Source organism: Lycorma delicatula, chromosome 1 (assembly GCF_047948215.1).
Source record: "Lycorma delicatula isolate Av1 chromosome 1, ASM4794821v1, whole genome shotgun sequence".
NCBI lineage: Eukaryota > Metazoa > Arthropoda > Insecta > Hemiptera > Fulgoridae > Lycorma > Lycorma delicatula.
This window is the reverse complement of record NC_134455.1, coordinates 95,133,380-95,154,950: the sequence shown is the minus strand read 5'-3', so window position 1 is coordinate 95,154,950 and position 21,571 is coordinate 95,133,380. Positions and strand designations below refer to the sequence as shown.

Here is a 21,571-nt window from a genome sequence, read left to right as displayed (position 1 = left end):
GAAGATTACAAGTATAAATAAAATTATTAAATCAAATAGTATTAAAACTACTAGTATAAATAGCAAAGTGTTTATACAAAAAGGGAAAGAAACTTAAATTGTATGAACACAAAGTATATAAAAAAGTAATATGAAATGGATGAGGAAAAAAGGTATGAGCAAAAATCATATAATAAGAATTTTTATAAGCAATGAAATACAAGAGAAATGGAAAAACTATAGAGAGATGAGCTGCCATTAGAAGTTAACTGTCTTAATGAAGAATGAATGCAGGTGGTGAAATTGTGTAATGGAATCTAGTGAAGTATAGAGAGAAATTTCTTAAAACAATTAAGAACTCAATTCCCAAAAAGCATGGTGTAGTAAAGGGCCAAGATCAAAGGACAATTAGCTTAATTTCACAATCAGCAAAGAATAACAGAATAAATGGTTCTAAGACATAGCCTGTATTTTTTCATATAAACACACGATATATGATTCACAGTGATATGTAATAGCGAAGCAATTCATTAGAGTTTAGTAGTTGGCTATGGAATTAATATGTAAATAAATAAGCTCTCATATGAAATTATGCTATGGTATGGTGGTTAGCATAATTACTTATTTAAAGTAACAAGTAAAAAGGGCCAAATTTAAAACTCAGTAGTGTTGTAATTACTTAATATAAATTTATGTTGTTAAACTATTTTTTTACTTTTTTTTATTTATATAAACACATTTCTCTATTTTTCTATAAAATGCAACTACTTATGATCTGAAAATCATGTAAAAAATAAAATAATTAAATGAATAAAAATACAAAGCCTAAATAATAACACTCATAATAACCTGAAAGTCAAAATAAGTGTAATATTGGCTAATTTGGTTACAAGGTAATAACAGTAACCTCAAAGTTAATATTAATAAATTATTTGGAATAATGATTATTATACAAATGGAGATGTTAAAACATAACAGTAACTATTTAATACTTCTCTTTCAAGAAGACAGAAAATTTGAAGGGTTCTTATAATATTACTGTGCCACCCAGATGTAAATTTAACAGCAAATTGTGTACTCAACAAGCAGTTGCTTCTTATAGCAGGTATATATACTATAAAATAATATGCATTAATGCACGATAAACAATAATAGAAGATGCAACAAAAAAAGAATAAAAATTATTATAGCTGATCTAAAATAGAATGGAATATCATGAATTCAAAACTTTGGCTGAAAACAGAAGAGAATAGAAGTGAACATAGTAAATAGACCTACCTCTGGAAAAACAACTGTATAATGAAAAAAGTATCACGTGTTTTATTGTTGTATTTTGTTTTCAATAAATATATATTTTCAGAATACATAATTTATTACTACAGAATCTATTAAACAGTTTTTCTTTTAGCTCAGTAACATGCTACTTGTCAACTTGTTTAACCGTTGTTGCTGAATAGAAGATAGAACGATGATGGAAATCAAAATAATGAAAAGTAAGTTAATGTTTTAGGAAAGAATGATTTTTCCCAATTCACAAAATAATTTGTATAAAAAATATTCTTTTTTTATAGGCATATTCAGATTTTCATACAGCTGTTGATGCAAGCATTATGTAAGCTGTTTGCAATAATTAGAAACACATTATGCTGGAAACTCCTGAAAAAAGTAGCATTCTTATACTGGTTAAGTATAAAAACAAATTTTTGCCTGAAATCATGGTAATAGTATATTAGGAAAATGAATGCTAACTGACCTCAAGCAAGCACATCCAAGTCTAGCAATGGATTCAACAGGCTGCACCACACATTCTACCAAGACTAAAACTAGCTGTCGTAAAGTCAATGTTCCTTTTTCTATTTCACCAGACTCTAAAACAGACAAAAATATGATATCCATTATTAATACTTTCAATGAATCACAGTATTTTTATATTGAAGTTGTGATGCAAAAGTTATCTTACCAGTTCTCTCCTCAGTTCATTCATTTTTGTTTTTGTGATTATCTTGGGATCTTTCTTATTAAATAGATTGAGGGTCAGACAGTTCCACTTACCTTTCACTACTATAGCAAATATTCATCATACCATGATTTAGAAACAAAAAAATCAAAAAAAGAAAAAAAAAAAAAAAAAAAAAAAAAAAAAAACAACCTATGAAAAACTATGAAAAATTTGCACCAGTTGAAAATTATTTCATTAATTCTAAAGAATTACACATTTAGTACATAATAAATAATTATTACACTCTACATATTCTACCTCTAACCCAAATACATAATCAGAAATAAGAATTAAATTGTGTAATTTTTAATTCTGGGCATTTTTATTAAGTACAATTCAATAAATTCTACAGTAAAACAATATATGGATACTGAAAAAAATTTGCTTATTGTTTCTAATGTTAATATTTTCTCATGCTGAGATAGATGAAACTAGAATTAAAAAAGTAATTATAATGTTCCAGAAATTCAGAACTTTTCCATTACTCGCATAGAACATAGAAGTTTAATCCTGATCTGAAGGGTAAGTATGAAAATATGTTTAACCTTTTTATCTTAATAATTTTCTTGTTTATAAATTAATCTATAAATTTCCACAATTAATGAAAAGTAAATCTGAAATTAGAGTACAAAAAAAAACTTTGTTAAGCAGAGGTAAATGGCTTTTTTGTTGTTATAATAATGAGAGTATTTCCCTACCATTATAAAAATATGTAACTGTTGATTAAACTAAAAATGTTACATAGAAGCAACTTAAAACAGTCAAAACCACTAAAATTCTAACTTAGATTACTCACCATAAACTAATGCAATAAATGTAAATAAAAGTATTTAATACTACATGAGGTTAGATTAGATAAAAACAACAAAAAAAAATTAACTTTCTATTGTAACATTTAATAATGACTTATTAATTTTAAAGTTGTACATATTAGTCCCCTATCATAATTCAACAATGAAGTTTCTGCATGAAACTTTTTTGTAAAAAAAAACAAAAAGGTTCCCAAATATCTAATTCCTGTATACCAGTATTAAGATATATTTTAAAATTTTGGTTTCCAATAAATTAAGTTTGTGAATACTTTACAGACAATGGTTAGTCAATCTCTTTCAATTTCTGTATTTGTAATAAGCCTACACTTCTTTATTCTAATTTTAGTCTTTCTTTTAATCAAGGTTTGGATTCCACACAGTGCAGACATGTCTGAATGATGCCTAGTTGACAACCTTTTATGTATTTTTCATATTCTAATTAAGATTGAATGGACCTGCAAGTTGAAAATTGTAAGAGTAAATTTAATATTATTTCAAGTGATTTGTTTTATATTTAAGAATTTGTGTTTTTCAGTTAGTGTATTTTGTTCTTATCGATTTAGTGTTTTATTGCTTCAATAATTTTTGTTCCATTAAAGGTTTTCTGTGTTTTTTTGTAGCTAATTTTAAGAAAATATTTAATGATTAATTTTTGTTAATGCTGAGTAGATTTTAAAAAGGAATAGTTGAACTTGACAGTGTCTGGCTTGAGAAAGAAATGTTCTGAGCTTAGTCTTCCAAAGTCAAAAAAAAGTAGCCATATATGATCAAAATCCACTAATCTATTAAATGATCTAATCATTTTCACTTTGATGTGATGAAAACGAGGGGGGGAGAGATTGATTCTCTCAAGAGAGCTATTGGAGATTTTTTCTGGAGAATAGATATCTCCACAGGTTGCTTGAGAATGTTGACTGCACCTGGGTTAACAAACCAATGGAAGTTCATGCAATTTGGCTATGGCAACATCTCCCATACGTTCCAACTCTGAATTGGAAGAGGAAACACTTGATGGCAACACTATCGTCAAGTCAAATAAGTGAATGCGGTGAAGAGCTACTTAGCCCTATAAAGTTAATTTGCTTGTTGACAACCATGTAAGAGACTGGTTGGCTTTATGCAGAACATTTGGGGTCACACTGGCCATGTGGAGACCAGTAGGGGATCCTCTTCCTTTTGTACTTCAAGTGAGAAAAACGATCTACGACTTTTAATAAGGGACACTGTGTTGTCTTATCATGATTACTGGAATGAATGCCAGCAATAGGATGCTGGCATTCTATTGCAACGAAGATTGTGATGAAGACTGAAAAGTTGGATCACACAAGAACATTGACACCCTTCACTGGTGCAATACATCAGTATTTGAAGCAACCCACAGAAAAGTGAATGGTCACATGAGGATACATGTTGGTATGATATTGCACTGCTCTTTTATGGATCCAACATGGTTCTCACATGCCATATGTACATCCATTACAGGTTGTATTTAAACTTGAATGGCAAAACAGTTCTGGATGAAGCCTTGAAACTGGAACATATGTGGAAGAATTTTTTAAAAAATACAGGAGGATCTCCTTTTTTGTCTTTGAAACAATAACCCTCTTAAATTCACCACATGCCTCCCATGACAATATTCCAACTACGTCTAATATAATAATTAATATTAACAACTTATGCCCTCAAAATATATTAAATTCTAATTAATATTAATATACATAACGCTGACAGTCAAGATGGTACTACTTCCCTTAAAATATAAAATTCTGATTCCTTTGCCCAATAAACTTTAATTATGCTATTAAGATTCTTCATATAAAATAATCAATGGTTAAGAAATAAAACTAAAGAAGATGAAACATTTCTTTTAAGTCATCAGATTTTATATGTTTTTCAAAACATTGATAAAAACCAACACTGAAGTCATTTCTTAGCTAGTTTTCAACCTTGCTGAAGTTTTTTCTACAACTTTACATAAGAATTGAGTCTCAGTTTTTGTTAAAGACTACCTTTTAAATAAAGCTGAAAGTTACCGTGGTTTCTCAACCATATCTTCCAGTAAATGAGGTGATGGAGAAGGAAATTTTGAAGGATGGGAAGTCATAGATGACATCCCAGAGGTGGTGGTTGTGCAGGTTCTGTTAACAGGGAACTTATTAGATGGCTTACTGTTAACTGTGTTTACTTCTGCCCATATACATAAAACTTTGGGGACGGGAACTTTCAGAAGGATCCCACAGTTGGTTTCACTAACCGCAGCTAACAATTTTCTGTTCGTTTTAGTCAACTCTGAAATAATGGCTGTAAGCGAAGTAACTTGGTCATACATCTGAACAATTTTTTAGTTCATTGCAGGATCCGCACTGCTGATTACCTACATTTGTAGGAGCTTGTTTTGATGTAGTGATGGCAAAAGGTACAGCTGCTTTAACCAGGTTCCATGAGTTTACTGGCAAGTGGGTGTTTCAGATGCGAGCGTGGGTCCTGCAAGGCTCTGTTCTGGGCCCTCTCTTGTCGAACATCACATATGATGGAGTTCTTTGCCAGGCTTATCCGGAGGGGGTTGAAGTCTTCGGATTCGCCGACGACCTGGCCTTACTGATCAAAGGAAGGGATGAGAGGCAGGTGGAAGCCAAGGGAAACATTGCCTTGGCAATGGTACACCAATGGATGATGACTCACAGTCTGCAAATAGCATCAGAAATGATGGAGGCGCTGGTGCTTGGAGGTCGACGCCAGCTAAGGGAGATGCGCTTCACCATCGATGGCGCAGAGATAAGCCAAGTCTCAAGGGCCAAATACCTCGGGGTCTGGATGGACAAGTTCAGAAGTACAGGAGGAAGCTGCAAGCCACTCATAGGCTGCTTCTGCGGGTGACATGTGCATACAGGAGGGTCTCCTATAACGCGATCTGTGTCATTGCGGGAACGCCGCCAATAGACCTATTGATGGAGGAACGATGCTTGCGGTTTGAAGGTGTAAACAAACAGAGTGCAAGGTTGCAGATCATGGCCATCTGGCAGCAACGGTGGGAGGCGAGCCATGTAGGACTATGCGTCTGATTCCGGACGTGAGTGCTTGGGTGGAGCATATGCATGGTGAAGTTGGATACTGTCTCACTCAAGTTCTTTCGAGCCATGGGGACTTTGACAGCTATCTGCATCGCTTCAAGAGGAGGAGAACGGTGGGTTGCAGGTACTGTGCGATAGCTGACAAAGCCAAACACACTTGGTTCGGCTGTGTGTGGTGGGAGAAAGAAAGACGTCAGATTCTGGTGGCCGTAACACCAGATAATGTTGTCAGACACATGCTCCAGACTGAGAATGGATGGAGGGAGGGAGGTAGAGAGACTGGCTTGTCTCATACTAACAGTGAAAAGGGAGACGAGGAATCCCCTTGATGTGCACACGGCCCTCGATGTCATCAGAGGTGTCAAAATGTGTTTTGTTTTTGTAGTTGTTAATGTACTTTGTTAGATTAGGAATTTATGATTGTATTATGTGTTGGAATATGTTGTTGTTGGAATATGCTGCCGGATATACCAATTGAGTGCGGGGATATTGTGTGCAGTGCTCTACTGCTGATGCCGAGGGAGATATGACGCAATAAGTAATGAGGGGTCATGGGAATGAGTGGGGGATCTTGGACAGGTACAAGTCCATCTTGATGTGTGTAGGGGCCAGGGTGTTCGGGCCTACTCACGCGCAAGAGTGGGTGGGTCGAAGCTCCCCTATGATGGCATGGGGGTCCCTCGAGGTGTGTATGGGGAGACGCGTAATTGTGTAGGACAAGCAAAATGTTTGTCTGGATCAGGTATAATAGGGACTGGAAGAGTAGCTCTCCTGCAGAGAAACATTCTGATCACTGGAAGAGGTGATTAGTATGTCTTCGAGGCGGCACGGGAGACCCTGATGGGATGTCCAAGTTCGGACGAGATAGGGAGGGCAGACTATGCTGCCATGAAACGCTGAGGCGACTGTGTTAAGCTTTTTAGCGGGCTGGTCGTCTTGGGGAGTTTGAAAAAAAAAAAGGTTCCATGAAATTGTATTTTTATATTTTCTGCATGCAGCTGGAAAAGATAGCTTATGTTCAGTAGAGATTCTGAGAATTGCCTTATCTTCTTTATAACTTGGGCAATCTTGGGAGTGGGCAATGTATGAACCACTTTGGTTCGCACATTTTTCATCTTCTTGGCAGTCAGTGTCATTGATCCTTAGCACATCGAGCACAGATCTCCATTTTTGAACAAGATGTTGTAGTGTGACCATATCCTTGGCATCTGAAACATCACTGTGGGTTGGATATGAATGGCCCTACCCGAACTGACAGGTAACCCACTTTAATCTTTTCTGGTGAACAGGGACATTGAATGTCAGTATAAGATATGGAGTATTAAGATGTCTGTTATTATCCCCTTTCTTAAGAAAGGTTTGGCACTTAATTTACAAAATTATACCCGAATTTCATTATTATCTATATTTTCTAAAATATTTGAATAAATTATGAAAAATAAGACTTAATATTTCTTGAAAAGCATAACGTATTGACAAACTTTCAGCACAGTTTGGAAAAAATTGTCTTCCAACATGCCACTTCGCATTTTAAATAGTATAGATAACAGAAGAATTTTATTTTCAATTTTTTGTAATCTCAGTTAAGCATTTGATTTAATATATTTACTTATCAAAAAGTCTTAGTACGTACGACATCAAAGGAGCTTCTGCAAATGATTAAAGTAATACCTTATCAACTGTAAACAGGTAGTTGAAATTTCATCTTTTAATAAAAACAATGTAAATCTAGGTCCTCTCTTAAAAATGTAGAATGTTGATTCCCTTGCTTTTCTTATTTCTTATTAATGATCTGCTTCAAAATCTTGAATCATTCATCATTACTCTCTTTGCAGATGACAGAACTGTATCTGTATCCATCACCAGTTCAAAAAATTATTCAACGGATGATTATTACCATCTAATTTTAAATACGGATAAATCTATTGTATTGTGATTTTCAGAAAGTCGAAACTTTGCTAATGGTATAGATAGAATTGCCATTAATGATAATAACAACATTTTTATTCCCCATAAAGCAAAATTTCTATGTTCTATAGATGACAAATTCTCTAAGGATGATCAATTTGATTTAATTTGCAACAAAACCATACTGTAATGCTTATTTTATTAAATATCTATTATGCTTATTCATATGTGAAGTACATAATCTTGTGGAGCTCAATCAAAAAGTTAGAGTGCATTTTTGAGATGTAAAAAATGAGCTATCAGATCTTATTTGGGACCCCCTAAGTGGTGATCATGTACGTATTTACCTTAACATTATTTCATGTGTTTATAATTTAAATAACTAATATAACCTTTAACCACCACTTTTATTTTTTTAATTAATTGTGTACTTTGTGAGACTACTCTGATCAAGGTTTACTTTGGTCTCTCTTGATCCATCTAGACAAGTTCGGGCAGTCCCTTTTTTATTTTTCCAGAAGCATATTTACCCACACTTGATGTGATCTATACAGTGTATAACCTCATATATTGATAGGATAAAAAATTTATTTATTTAGTTTGTCCTATACATTCTAAAATGCAATTAAGGGCCCAATAAATTGATTTATATATAACTTCCTTAAATAAATTTTTTGTAAATAATGTTTGAGAATTTCCTAGTTTGGAATTTAATACGACAGTTGAGCCTTTTGAGTATAATATCTAGTTTTAGATTTTAAACATATTCTTTGTAAACAGTTTTTGTTTCAATTTTTCGATTTTCTAGTGTCAATTTTATTATTATAGCTCTTTCATTATATTTAATGAAGAGAAAAAGTTTTTAAATAAATGTTACTTAAATAGTTAATTGTTAAAATTATCTGTTTCTTCTTCTTTTAAACCCAACAGGAAACCCTGTGCCTTCACCGACTTCTATAGTATTCTTAAAAAATGTTTACAGTTTAAACTAATTTAATCATATATTATTTACAAACCATGTAGCTGTGTCAGAAATTTAACAACAAGATCAGTTGTAAGGCCACAACACTGTTTATAGTTAGCAACAACTGTATCCCAACCTCTGAATACATTACTAGTCTTGCGAAGCCAAGATTGAACCATAGGCAGAAGCAGATGATTGACACAATATAAACCAAACTCTGGACCTAAAAACAGAAATAAAATGAGAATTTTGTAATTACAAAAAGTACAAGAACAAAAAAGGAAACATACAATTTTATTTCATCTACTTAAGTAATTTTTGGTACCAAAACTAGAAAAGAAATTTTCATAAATAAAACATTATCTTGTTTTATTTCTTTGTAGAGAGAACCCCATCTTAGCCATTTCTTCATGTGAGTGAAGAGAAGAAAATCGCTCAGCGCCAAGTCCAAGCTTAGGGGATGATCAAAAATCTCCCATTGGAATTCATTTGAGCACTGTGAGAACAACCACTGTCATACAAAAAACAACACTGGATGACAGCATATTGCGACATTTATTCTGAATGGCTTGCCAAGTTTCTTCAACGTTTTGCAGTAGACTTATGTCAAATGGCTTGCATCCCAGCACTTTGATGATGATGAAAAACTTCAAAATGCCTTGAAAGCTTGGCTAGGTATCCAGGTAGCTAAATTTAATGAAGAAGGTATTTGTAAATTAGTGAAATGCTATGACAAATGCTTGAATTTAAATGGCAACTGTGTTGAAGAATAATTAAAAGCTGCAGTTTTAAGTTGTATATAATAAAATGTTTTTATCTATGTAGGTTGTTTATTTATAGCCAAATGGAGGTTACTTTCTAAACTGCCCTCGTAAATAACAATTGGTTAAATAAACTTTTGATTCACATCAAACCAGAGGGACACCAAGTCAAATCTTTTGTGTATCTTTTAGCAATCCTCTGAAGTTGACCGTATAGTTACTACTTATGAGCCTATAACATATCCTGATCACCAATTTTACAGTCAAAATACAATTTATAAGCTTTTTTAAATTAAAGGTGTATTGGTTTTATTATGTGATTTTACAGTGAACTTACCAGTCACAATAAAAACTGTCCGAATCATTTATACACATATGAGGCATTATGAGATTTTACTGTTTACTTACTTCCTATAGTTATCACATTGACAGAAAAGATATATTATTAAAAGCAGTAAACTAATAAAGCCAACGACAAACTTTAGGTTGTTTTGAATTGTACAGACATGATGAATCTTGTTCATGTGTGATATGATAAGTGATGTCATGTTATGACTTCAGTTATTGTTTTATGGTTAACAACTGAATAATAGAGCTGAATAATTGTACGTGCACATTTTGGATCATATAATATCAACAATTTAAAAAATTTTAAATTTTGAAATTTTTCAAAAACGTAGGTTGATGGAAAAATGCTAACTTCAGATTCGTTTTGAGCATTAAAAACAAATTGGTATCATGTATCACATTTTAAGAATCAAAAATTGCGTTTATCAATATTGTAGATAACAAAGATTAATTAACAGTCTGCATTGCATTAACACATATACTCAGATTACAGTGTATTTCTTTTAAAATTTTGTACGCTTTTTGAGAATATATTATAGAGTATCAGTGGTGTGATACCACACAGCACCAAAAGGTATGACGACACATACAGCTAGTCAAAAATAAGTATCTATGCAATAAATCTGTTTCTCACTTATTATGACAATAAATATGATACACTGAATGCTATGTAAAATGAATTTACAATTAAAATAAATATAAATGTTGTTCTAATTTTTATTGTTTCTTTATTTGAAAAAGCTGTTGGACTGGGAAAAACACAATCAAACAATTTTTTTTTTGTATAAATTTAATTTGAAGCACAATTAAAACAAAACCACATAAAATCTTTTGAATTGGAGGGATTTATGATAATATTTTTAAATTATGATAAATATAAAAATTATATATAACTGCAAATTACCTGGAAAATGAAAAACATCTCTCAACAAACTGAAAAGAGTGTCTAATGCATGAGGTTGACAGTTACGTGAACAACCCATTGTTGCTGAAGCAAGGCCTTCTAAAAGTAAAAACCATACACGAAGAACACCACTTGGTTTATCAAACGATTCTAAGGGAACAACTTCACCACTCACAGATAAAGCACAGTATGACATATCATTAACACCTAATGTTTCTGTTTCAGGATCAAATCGCATAAGCTCCATATTTGGAATGATAGGGTCTACTCGTTGGGGTGGTGCATTCACTTGAATTCTGAAACAGTACATCCAATTATTTTACATCAGATTCCAATGATTACTCTAAAATTCTTCTAATAAATTTATAAAATAACAATATTTGAATCAGCATTTGAAATCAACAACTACTATTTAACTGGACTGTTTTGCGATGGCTTTCCTGCTGATGAATGGACTAAAATAAATGACATATAACTGAAATAGCTGGGCATTTTTATATCATTCTAAATTATTACAATGATTTTATTTATACTTTTTATTTAATCTATACAAATTCCTTACTGAATTGAGTCAGTGATTATGTACTGCTTTGTACTATCTGAACCAGTATTCTTATACCTGAGACAAATAGAAAGGAGCTAGCGTACAAGAGGCATGAGGCTCACCTTTCACCGAGTAATGATACTTATTTTACAATTTGTTCTAGGGGTTAACAGTGAAAGTGAAAGTTTCACTTATAACCTTGAATATTAAATGCATGTAAGTAGATTTGGCATGATGACATGCAACAGTGTATTTGGCCGTTGATGAAAGCAAAGAAATCCATTTTATGCCTCTCATCCCACAGTAAATCTGAGATAAGTTGCTTAATTTTGAGTAATCAGAATTCCCAACTGCTTTCCGAATTTAATAATTAAACTGCACAATTTTTAACTGTATTTTCATTTTACAGTATCATCTTTAAAAATGCACTTGAAAGTTTATTCATAATTTTAAAATAAATTAATGAGATATATTGAAATAGAAACAATAAACTGCCAAAACAGCTAACTGGATTTTTGGCTTGTAAGCTACCCTTTCCAAAAAGACAAAGCTTTTTTTTCTTCTTTCAGTATTATTTTATATGGGTACCCAACTCTCATAAATAATCATTTTTATTACCACCACCTACATTTTAACTGTTTGCATTCTTTGAAACCCTCCATCCATATTTACATCTGATGTGTAAAATTAATGTCCAGAAATTAACTAAAAAAAGGTTATTCATACAACTGCTAACAAGAAGTAAAACAAGATTCTTAAATCTAAATTTGAAATATAAAAGTAATAATAATAATAATAATATTATTACATAAAGTTATATAATACAATAATAGTATGTAACTGAACAACTTTTAAACCTATGTGCTGTGTGGAAGACTGGACAGGCAGGCATATTATACATTGAAGCTAATATACCACTGCACTGGTGTAAGTACTGTAAGGCAGCTGCACACAGCTCTAGTGACCTATCATCAACTGACTCCTCACTCTCATCCCCAACATCTGTGAAAGAAAATTAGCATTTAATGAATTGTATATTGCCAGCAAGTATGAAATTTGTTTTAAATTAGAACACTGAGCTACTTTTAGAAATTTCAATGTCTATAGTATACTTTGTCAGTATGTCGTCCATCTCTTTTTCTAATTTCTTTTCAAACCTTTCAAAATGAGAGGCAAAACTTTCAGGGCCATGCTATACTACCATTGTATTCAGACAATATATCTTTTCTTCTGAGTAGCACTCGCCTTTCTATGAATCTGTAATCTTATTTATTTAATTAAGTAACAGGAGGGTAATACCAAATTTCAGTTATTGTTTGAATAAGAGATGAATTCTGTAATAAATAAGAAGTATGAAGCCTGAATGAATTTGAAAACAGAACTTTATTAAAAAAACAGAAATGGTAGTAATCGGCCATGGAGTTAGGCATTCCTTCTTTTACATTATAAAAGACATATATACAAGAGTGGGGTAAAACGTTCTGTGCCTGGATAAGAAAAAAGCATTTTTCAGGGTAAATTTTGATTTATTTTTCAACATAGTCACCATTAAGGTCTATTCACTTGGCCCAGCATTCCACATGAATGCTTATGCCAGTTCGGTATGTTGATTTATCCGAATCCTTAAAATAACCATCTATGGCAGCAATAACTTCATTACTGGTCAAAAATCTCTTCCCTATAAGCCATTTTTTTAGGTTAGGAAATGAGTGATAGTCACTGGGAGCAAGATCAGGCTCATCAATCATCATAAATTGATGTAAAACTTCCTCCGGATTGCACCAAAAGAGCCTGAATCAATCACTTGAAATGTTTTTTTGGCACTGTTTTTGGTAAGGTGTGAGCAAACATGGCACCAACTTAGTGCACAGCTTGTTCATGCCGAAATGTTGGTACAAAATATTATGCATGCATTCTTTTGACATGTCTACCAACTCTGCTAACTCGTTCACTGTCACTCATCGATCTGCAAAAACGATTTTATGCACTTTTCTACTTTTTTCTTGTCACTTCAGAAGGGCGTCCACTGCTTGGTTCATTGCTAATGTGTGTTCATCCCATTTGAAACTCTGTGATCCAGTGTTTAACTGTTATGTTTGATGGAGAAGAGTCTCCCAATGACATATCAAGCTCTTCTTTAATTTTTTTTGCACTTAAGCCTTTCAGAGAAAAGTATTTAATCACTGCATGAATTTCCAGTTTTTCCATTTTCCAAAAAACACCCTAATTCTCCTCTTTAACATACTGTAAATATTATACTAAGTGATGCAGTGACTTGATACTGTTTAATGAAGAATGGAATCATACGACGCTGTTGAGAAATTAAGCATGCTAATGCCATCCCTGTGAGGCTCACAACTTTTCACTCCACCCTCATATATCACAGTACATTATATCGCTTAAATTTTGAATGATATTTCTAAACAAGCAGTGATTAATAATATTAAAACAAAATTTGTAGATAAGTTGGAGCAGTAGATTTAATAATGTTACTTTATAGCCTGGCAGAAATATTTTGCTTTTATCATCCCATGCATTTTTGAATTTATTGAAGAAATATTGTTATACTGCTGTTTTGTATTAAGTCTACTTTCCACTGTTTTAATAAAGTGTTTTGTAACATATATTTCAAATAAATAATGGGAAAGGAGGTGAGATTTTTATCATTATCCTGTAGAAAAATCAGTTCTGCCAACGTAATAAGATTAGTTTTTCTGACATATTAGTAAAAATAGTTCACTTATAACACCTGAAGCTATTAAACAGAATTGTCTAGTGTTAAAATATGAATGCATACAAATCTTATAATAAAAAAAAAATTACACAAAATCCAAATTTATGTGAAAATAATAACTAGAAAAAAATATAAGCATTATGTTTTTTCTAAAATACACACTAGCCCAAAAAATTAACAAAGTTATTTTTTTTTAGAAGACTATAAATATTATCATCATATACTCATAAATTTTCAATAATCTGATGTTGCAATTGTAAGAAAAGAAATGCTTTGCCTGATCTGCTAAATACAAAGAGTTAATACAATTAATATTAGCTTTATTTTTAAAATCTTGGGTAAATTACAACTAGGAGTAGTTAAATGAGTAACACTATATCTCCTAATGATAATAAGTCTTTAATGACCACTTTTTAAAAGTTAATTTAATATTAAAAAAGAGCTCATTAATTAATTATAAACCAAAATCTTTGTATCAAAAATCTAGTTTCCCAATTATCATCATCATTGGGTATAACTAAATGACACAAAAAAGTAATTTTCAAGTGAAATATATTTATGTTTATCTAATATTGCAATCTGCGAGTTTTTTTCAATAACTAAACGGTTGTTTGTTACTGTACAATGTTGATGAATGAACTGAAATTTAGCATTTAAGTAATATAATATAAAGTAAATCTGCAATATATTTCTGTTACCCCAGACTGCCTTAGGAATTAGCCCTAAAATCTTAAAATCCATTATCTCAGTTTATACAATGTCTGTTCAGAAAATAACTGAATTTTATTTTTTTAATCTTTATTATTAATTTTACAGATTATCAGTCATTGTCCCCTTCAAGGTACTCACCAATTCACACACTTTTCCCCAGTGGTTTTTCCACTGTGTGTAGCGGTCCTAGATAGCTTCATTTGAAAAGGCCTTTAAGGTCCATGACAAAGTTGCTTTAATGTCATCAATAGTCACACAATTAAATGTGTTCATCACTGATTTTAATTTTGGAAATAAGAAAAAATTGCAAGGAGCCAGGTCTGACAAATAGGCTGGGGAAGGATTTCTGATTTTTGGCACAAAACCGATTCATTGACAAAGCTGAGGAGTGTGTGGGAACATGGTCCTAGTGAAGGAAACATTAGTTGTCTCACCACAACTCTGGTCTCCTTTTGCGGATTTTTTCATGTAACCACTGTAAAAACACCTTGATAGTACGTACAGTTCACTGTTTTACCTTGAGGCAAGAATTCAAAATGTACAATTTCATTAAAAAAAAAAGAAAAAAAGAGAGCATCACTTTGACATTGAATCGAGACTGATGTGCTTTCTTGGGGCATGGATTTTGCCCCATTGCCAATCCATTGTGATCATTGAACTTTTGTTTCAATGTCATAGCCATAAACTCAGCTTTCATCTTCTGTTATGATCCTTTGCATAAATGTTTCATTGTCATTTGGCTTATTCAAGAAGTTGCTGACAAATGTCCACCCAATGTTCTTTCTGTTATCTGGTTATCAAACAAGGAACAAACTTTGCTGCAACTCGATGCATGTTCAGTTTTTCAGTTAAAATGTTATGGCATGATCTAATTGAGATGCTAACCGTTTCTGTAAGTTTTCTGACAGTCAATCGGCAATTTGCAAGCACCAGATCGTTGATTTTATGAATAAGTAACAATTGAAAGTCGAGGGCCACTTTCAATTGACTGAAGACTACTTTTAAATTGTAAAAACCATTTGTAACATTGTGAACGACTCACTGCATCATCTCTATAAAAGTTATATTCTATTGTCTATTCTATATATATTCTATTGTCTGCATCTTCTATTGTTTAAAAATTTGAAATATTTCAATGAAAGTTTTGTACAGTTTCATGCAAAATTTAGATTGTATTGTTGCTCCTGAAAATTGCACATTAAAAAAATTGCTACTAACACTTAACCATTGTTGCACTCGAGTAACAATAACTGAAAACTAAACAAGATATCACCAATCCAAGAACATGTGGTTACAGAGGAGATTATGCAGAACATAATGCTGCCAACCGCACATCACTAAATATCTTCACTGACGTGTAATTAAAAATGTTTAGTAATTTTCTGAACATATCTTGTAAACTGAAACGATCCCCAAAGTTCTCTTAGAAACAAATATCACTTTACCTGGTTCTTTGGTTCTCATTTTTAACAAAATATAGCTATTAATACCAATCACTACAACCAGTATTTTTTATTATTAAACAATAAATCTCAATTTAGAATTTTTACAATTTAATTTTATCCAAATGCTGATGAAAAACAAATATCAACACATAAAAAATCAACACATAAAATGATATCAGCACTATATATTACAACATCTGTTTTAGTTTTAACCAGAACCTTTTCTGATCCATTTTTATTATTATTATTATCTTTCTATTTTCCTGTGAAATTTCTTGTTCCAGAGTAAAAACTCTTTTATACCTAAAATGATACCCAACCTGCAGCTGTAATCAAATTGTAAATTCTGATGGTTTTTGTTTTAAGTTATATAATTGCAGAAATGTTTATGTTATTTTAATCTAGAATTTCATGTCTCGATTTTATGTCAAAATATAATTACTGTATATGCCTGATCTGTATATTTTTTACCATATAAATGTAAAGTAAGCAATAATGGTTGGTTTTGGGTTTAGCAACAACAAATTGCTGTTGAAAGGTTATTTAATTTTATGAAGATGATAATCTTACTTTTTTTTTAATTTATCAAATGACACTTTTCATTCAATATATCCACAGAAAGTAATTTAAATAAACTAAATTAAAGTAAAACACACCCATAAAAAAATAACACGTACCATTACCACGAACATGTTTAAGTAAACACAATATACAGTCAACAGCAGCATTGGCAAAAACAAGAGTATTATTAGTATTAAGAAACACTCTAAAAACATCAAGAAGAGATCCAAGATGACTACTATTTACAACTCTTAATGCTCCAAATAATGGCCGCCAACCAGATCTGATCTCATTGTGATTGGCTTCAACAAATTCACAGATAGAACTGACAATCTGTAAAGAAAACCCTAAAGTAAACTTTCTGCACAAAATAAAACACATTAATTAATAAAACAACAGAATAGCTAAAGTTAAACTATAAATGATCACCAGTTAATTATTCACTTTCATTTAATAAACCACTGACTTATTTATTTTCAATGTTGGCACATTGTCCAAATACGAAATGAATTCACGAGATCATCATTCTGGCTTCTTTCTTATTATACTTATCTTTCTCAAGGTTACAAGGACTTATTTACAATAACACTGATTCAGTGCAGCACCTTTTGTCTAACTTTTCCAAAAAATATGCCCTTGACACCAAAGAAAACACTTATTACCTTAAATCTGACCTCGCTTTTTATGCTTTCTTCAGTCTTGTTGAAGTTTGAGCTTTTCAGTGTATCCACTGATGTTTATCTAAAGATTGTCTTTTTCAAAAACTGACTTTTTCTAAAGTAACTGTATTGGTTACACTTCCAACGTATTCAAAAAATGAACCGGCGGATCAATTTTTGAACGCTGTTTAAGTGGGCCAAGACCTCTTATTTCTGACTAGAAAGATAATCAGAAAAAAATTTGAAGCTTTGCTTATTTTCTTTCTAGTCTGGAATGAGAGATCTTGAAGGAATTATAAAATTTGCCAATAAATTTCTTTATTGTTCCAATTATTTGTCAAAAATTAAATATGGTTACATTTGCACAATTTCCTTAATTTTTTTCTTAATCATGTCATTTTTTTGATTAATACATTATTCACTTTTTAATGTTTTAAATAAACATTGATTACCTAAAAAAAATATTTTTTTAATGATTTAAAAATAATTTTCTACCACTGCTTTGTATAATCTGAAATAAAAAAACAATGTAGAGTGGATGAAACTTGTAGACAGGATGAAGATCAATACTGACAAATATTATTCTAATTCATGCGCGCTTATGTCTTCTGTGAAATACTATATCTTTATTCAACAGTCACATTGAGTAAAATATTTTAACAAAAAAAATACAGAGAAATATTGATTTCAAAATATCAATTATACTTTTAGTTTATAAATGCTGCAATAAAGCCTTATAAATATTGCATAAGTCTTTTTAATTACCGTTTCATAATTTTGTTTCTCTTGTTTTATATGAATCTTAAATGGCATAAATTGCTGTGGTCATTGTAACAACTATTATATTTTAACATCATGCAGTGAAACATCATTAATTTTATTTATAATTTATTAAATCTGGCTTCAATTATTGGCATTAAAACTTCACTTCAGACTCCAGGAAGCAATTCTCTGAGATGTTGCAGAACCATCAGGTTGTAAAAGATTTATAAGTGTCTTACCCAGAATCCCTTCTTTCTTATCATTCATCATCAGAAAGATAAAAAATTATTAATAAAATGGTCTAATCATTCTAAAATACTACTATTATATTTTTACATTAATATTTCTGTACACGTATAACAAAAAGATATGAAAGAGATCTGAAATCATGCATACCTGATCTTGCACATCAGTATCACATAGCTCTAAGCATAGAAGATTTTCAAATGGTTTAAATAGAGCTTCGTTAAAATGAAAATGTGAAAGCTCTATTTGTTCATTTAATAATGCTGTCACTGTATCATGAATACTTGAAACTGCTATTTTTGATATAGCCCTTTCCTTATGACATGCAGCCTGAAACAATAATTTAATTAATTAATGGCAATATCAACAAAAACATTGCAGTGAGAGTTGGCATAATTATTACAGTTTACTATCTTACCCGTAATGAGGCTAATAAAAGAACAGAATATAAACCAAATTAGGGTCTACTCCAGTTAATTTTATTTTTATTAATTAAAAAAAATATAATTTCCATTTTTTTAAATATGGGAAAATACGGTATTTTACACGTTCAAAAATGCAATTTCCAGCAACTATAATTTTTATAAAACAATTCATTAAAATATAAAGTTAACATTAATTAAAATGTGGACCATTGTCTGTATTTTATCATATTTCAGGTTATAACAATTATTTCATTGATAATTGGTCTTATATAATATTAAATTGAAATATAATTCAATATAATAAATTATTTCGCCATAAAAATTTGACAATATATAAATAAATACATCATACTTCAATATTTAAATTTAAATTATATTATATTTTAATTCAGGTCATCATGGCCAAATTCCCTCTCAGAAGGCAAGGCAGTTGATAGAAAACTTCAGGACAACTGGTTTGATAATAAAAATGAAATTTCACAGTGAGTTTGATTCACTATCTACACTGTAGAATATTGAGATTTTTAGAGAAGTTTCTGTCTAAAGTCTGTATTCTGACTTTTGGCATGTTGCTGCATTAGACAATTAAAAAATAAAGTTTTTCTTTTAACAACTAATCTAGCACAACCGAAGAACTGAAAGCCATTATTCAAAAAGAAATTGTGACAATTCCATTTGTAAGACCTGCATAGAAACTTTTAAATTCAGGCTACTAAAATGCATTGACAGTTCAGCTTAATGAGAAAACTTTTAAGACAAAATAAGTTAAGTGAACATAAGTGGCATATTATTCTTTTAAAATGATATATATAAATTTTATAACAATTCAAAATTGGCTTTAAAATAAATAAGTTGGCTTTAATCATTTTAAAAATTGTACATTTTATTAGACCCTGTAGAATGTAAGTTGAAAGTTTTATTCACTGAAAGCTATATACTTTCAGAGGTTGAATGAATGTGTTTAAATTAATTTTTGTTTTAATTAATTAATTTCACTCTTTCTTTTTTTCTCCAAATTTACAAATGGTGTCTTTCAAATTTCTGTTAAAACTGTATTTACTATAGTTAAAAAATATTTAAGAGTAATGATTTGTCTGTGATGAAGTAGACAGTATTAATAAAAGTTAAGTAACAAATTATCATATAAATTTACTACTAAACATTTCTGAACAATCAACTGTGTTTATGCCAAATAAAATGTATAATAGTTTTGCAATAACTTGCCTGAAAATGTTGAAAGTTAACAATGAAAACTTTTACAAAAAAATGAATCTGATTAGAAAAAACTGTTAAAACATTGAAATATTTTCACATAGTAAATACTTTATTTACAACCTTTTATTATTATAAAGTTACCTCCATGAGATGTGGACCAACAATAGACCATGCTCTCATGATATGTATCAATGGGCGCCCACTACGTATTGTTTTGAGCATAACTTGTCCAACTCTAGTTAGTAAAAGTGAAGCATCTGAATCCAGTTGAAACCATGCTTTGCTTAATCTTGCTGGAGCCCACCACTTACGATCATGTGCTGGGATGTTTGAATTGTGTCTTGAAAAAAGCTGACTTTGTGATGCACTACAAAGTGCTTTCATAAAACTAGTTAGTGCCTGTAAATTTAATTTCAGTGCCGCCTCTTCAAATAATCTATAACATAAAATAAAATTATGTGGATGCATACATTATAATAATTTTACATTTATTATTATAAAATGTTCTTGCAGAAACATAACTTTTTCTTCAATTTGATTAAAATAAAACTGAAATTGGTTCCAAAATCAATCTGAAATTCCCCCTCCACACATACACACAAGTGTAGGTGTACATGCATGCATAGAGGGTTGCATTTGCATCCTCAACAATTTTCTCAATGTTTTTTCTTTCATATTATACTTAAATCCTTTTTTTATAAGAAAAACATCACATTTAGCATAAAAATATGTAAGTGTGGAAATGTTCAAGCACATGGTTTTGGTAACACAAGCAGAGTGGTTTTTATGAAACAAAAACCTTATATAATTTAAAATAATATGGATTTTGCATTCTGTATCATTTTAACAAAGAGCATCATAAAATTAGCACTGGGCAATCCTTATATTTCAAACTACTATTTCTGATTTATAAAAGTATAATACTATATTATTTTTTTAAATTTTATGGCTAACATATTTTACTACTAGTTCTATATTACAAGTATATAAGGTCACTATAGTGCATAGGGGCTCATAAAATAAAAATGGAACCAAATTTCTTAAAATGTCTTTCCTTAATTTTGAACTTGTGATTGGGATTGACACCCTGTTGGCATTTTTAAAAACTACCAACAAAGAATCTTACTAAAATTTTCGAATAAAGTCTCTGTTGTCATTTTGTTGTAATCTTTATTTTTAATTTGGTAAGAGTAATGCAATTAGTAAAAGATTTCATTGGAAAAATCAAACGAATCAAATAAAACCTATAATAACTGAAAATAAATTTATTCGGAATTTTGATCAAGAGTCCCTGTCCAAATAACATATCAGAGCTGTGCCCTACTTATTATAAAATGATAATACATTTTTGACTGAATTAAGTAGAGATGGAAAGTCACTGATATTATGATATTATGCAGTGAATCTCAAAGACTGACACTGTCCACAGAGCTGTTCAAGAACACATAAATAAGTGCTTTTTTATTACCCATGAAGTATAAGAGAATAAAAGGCAGCTTTGTCTTTGTCAACTCACTTTCTTA

The 21,571-nt window shown here is 30.9% G+C and overlaps 1 protein-coding gene across 2 annotated transcripts in view; it reads right to left on the bottom strand.

Moving 5' to 3' along the window:
- The window catches only part of LOC142320354 (brefeldin A-inhibited guanine nucleotide-exchange protein 3), a 153,928-nt gene that overhangs the window by 33,527 nt on the left and 98,830 nt on the right, over positions 1 to 21,571 (bottom strand). For both annotated transcript variants that reach the window (XR_012755356.1, XM_075358063.1), the window contains exons 21-27: positions 20,190 to 20,484; positions 18,559 to 18,738; positions 16,858 to 17,074; positions 12,148 to 12,292; positions 10,747 to 11,042; positions 8,786 to 8,956; positions 1,733 to 1,847 (exon numbers count right to left, since the gene is read on the bottom strand). Coding sequence is in view for 1 of the 2 variants with exons in the window: in XM_075358063.1 (XP_075214178.1) it covers positions 1,733 to 1,847; positions 8,786 to 8,956; positions 10,747 to 11,042; positions 12,148 to 12,292; positions 16,858 to 17,074; positions 18,559 to 18,738; positions 20,190 to 20,484 (1,419 nt within the window). In the remaining variant the exon portion in view is untranslated. The remainder of the gene's footprint in view (positions 1 to 1,732; positions 1,848 to 8,785; positions 8,957 to 10,746; positions 11,043 to 12,147; positions 12,293 to 16,857; positions 17,075 to 18,558; positions 18,739 to 20,189; positions 20,485 to 21,571) is intronic.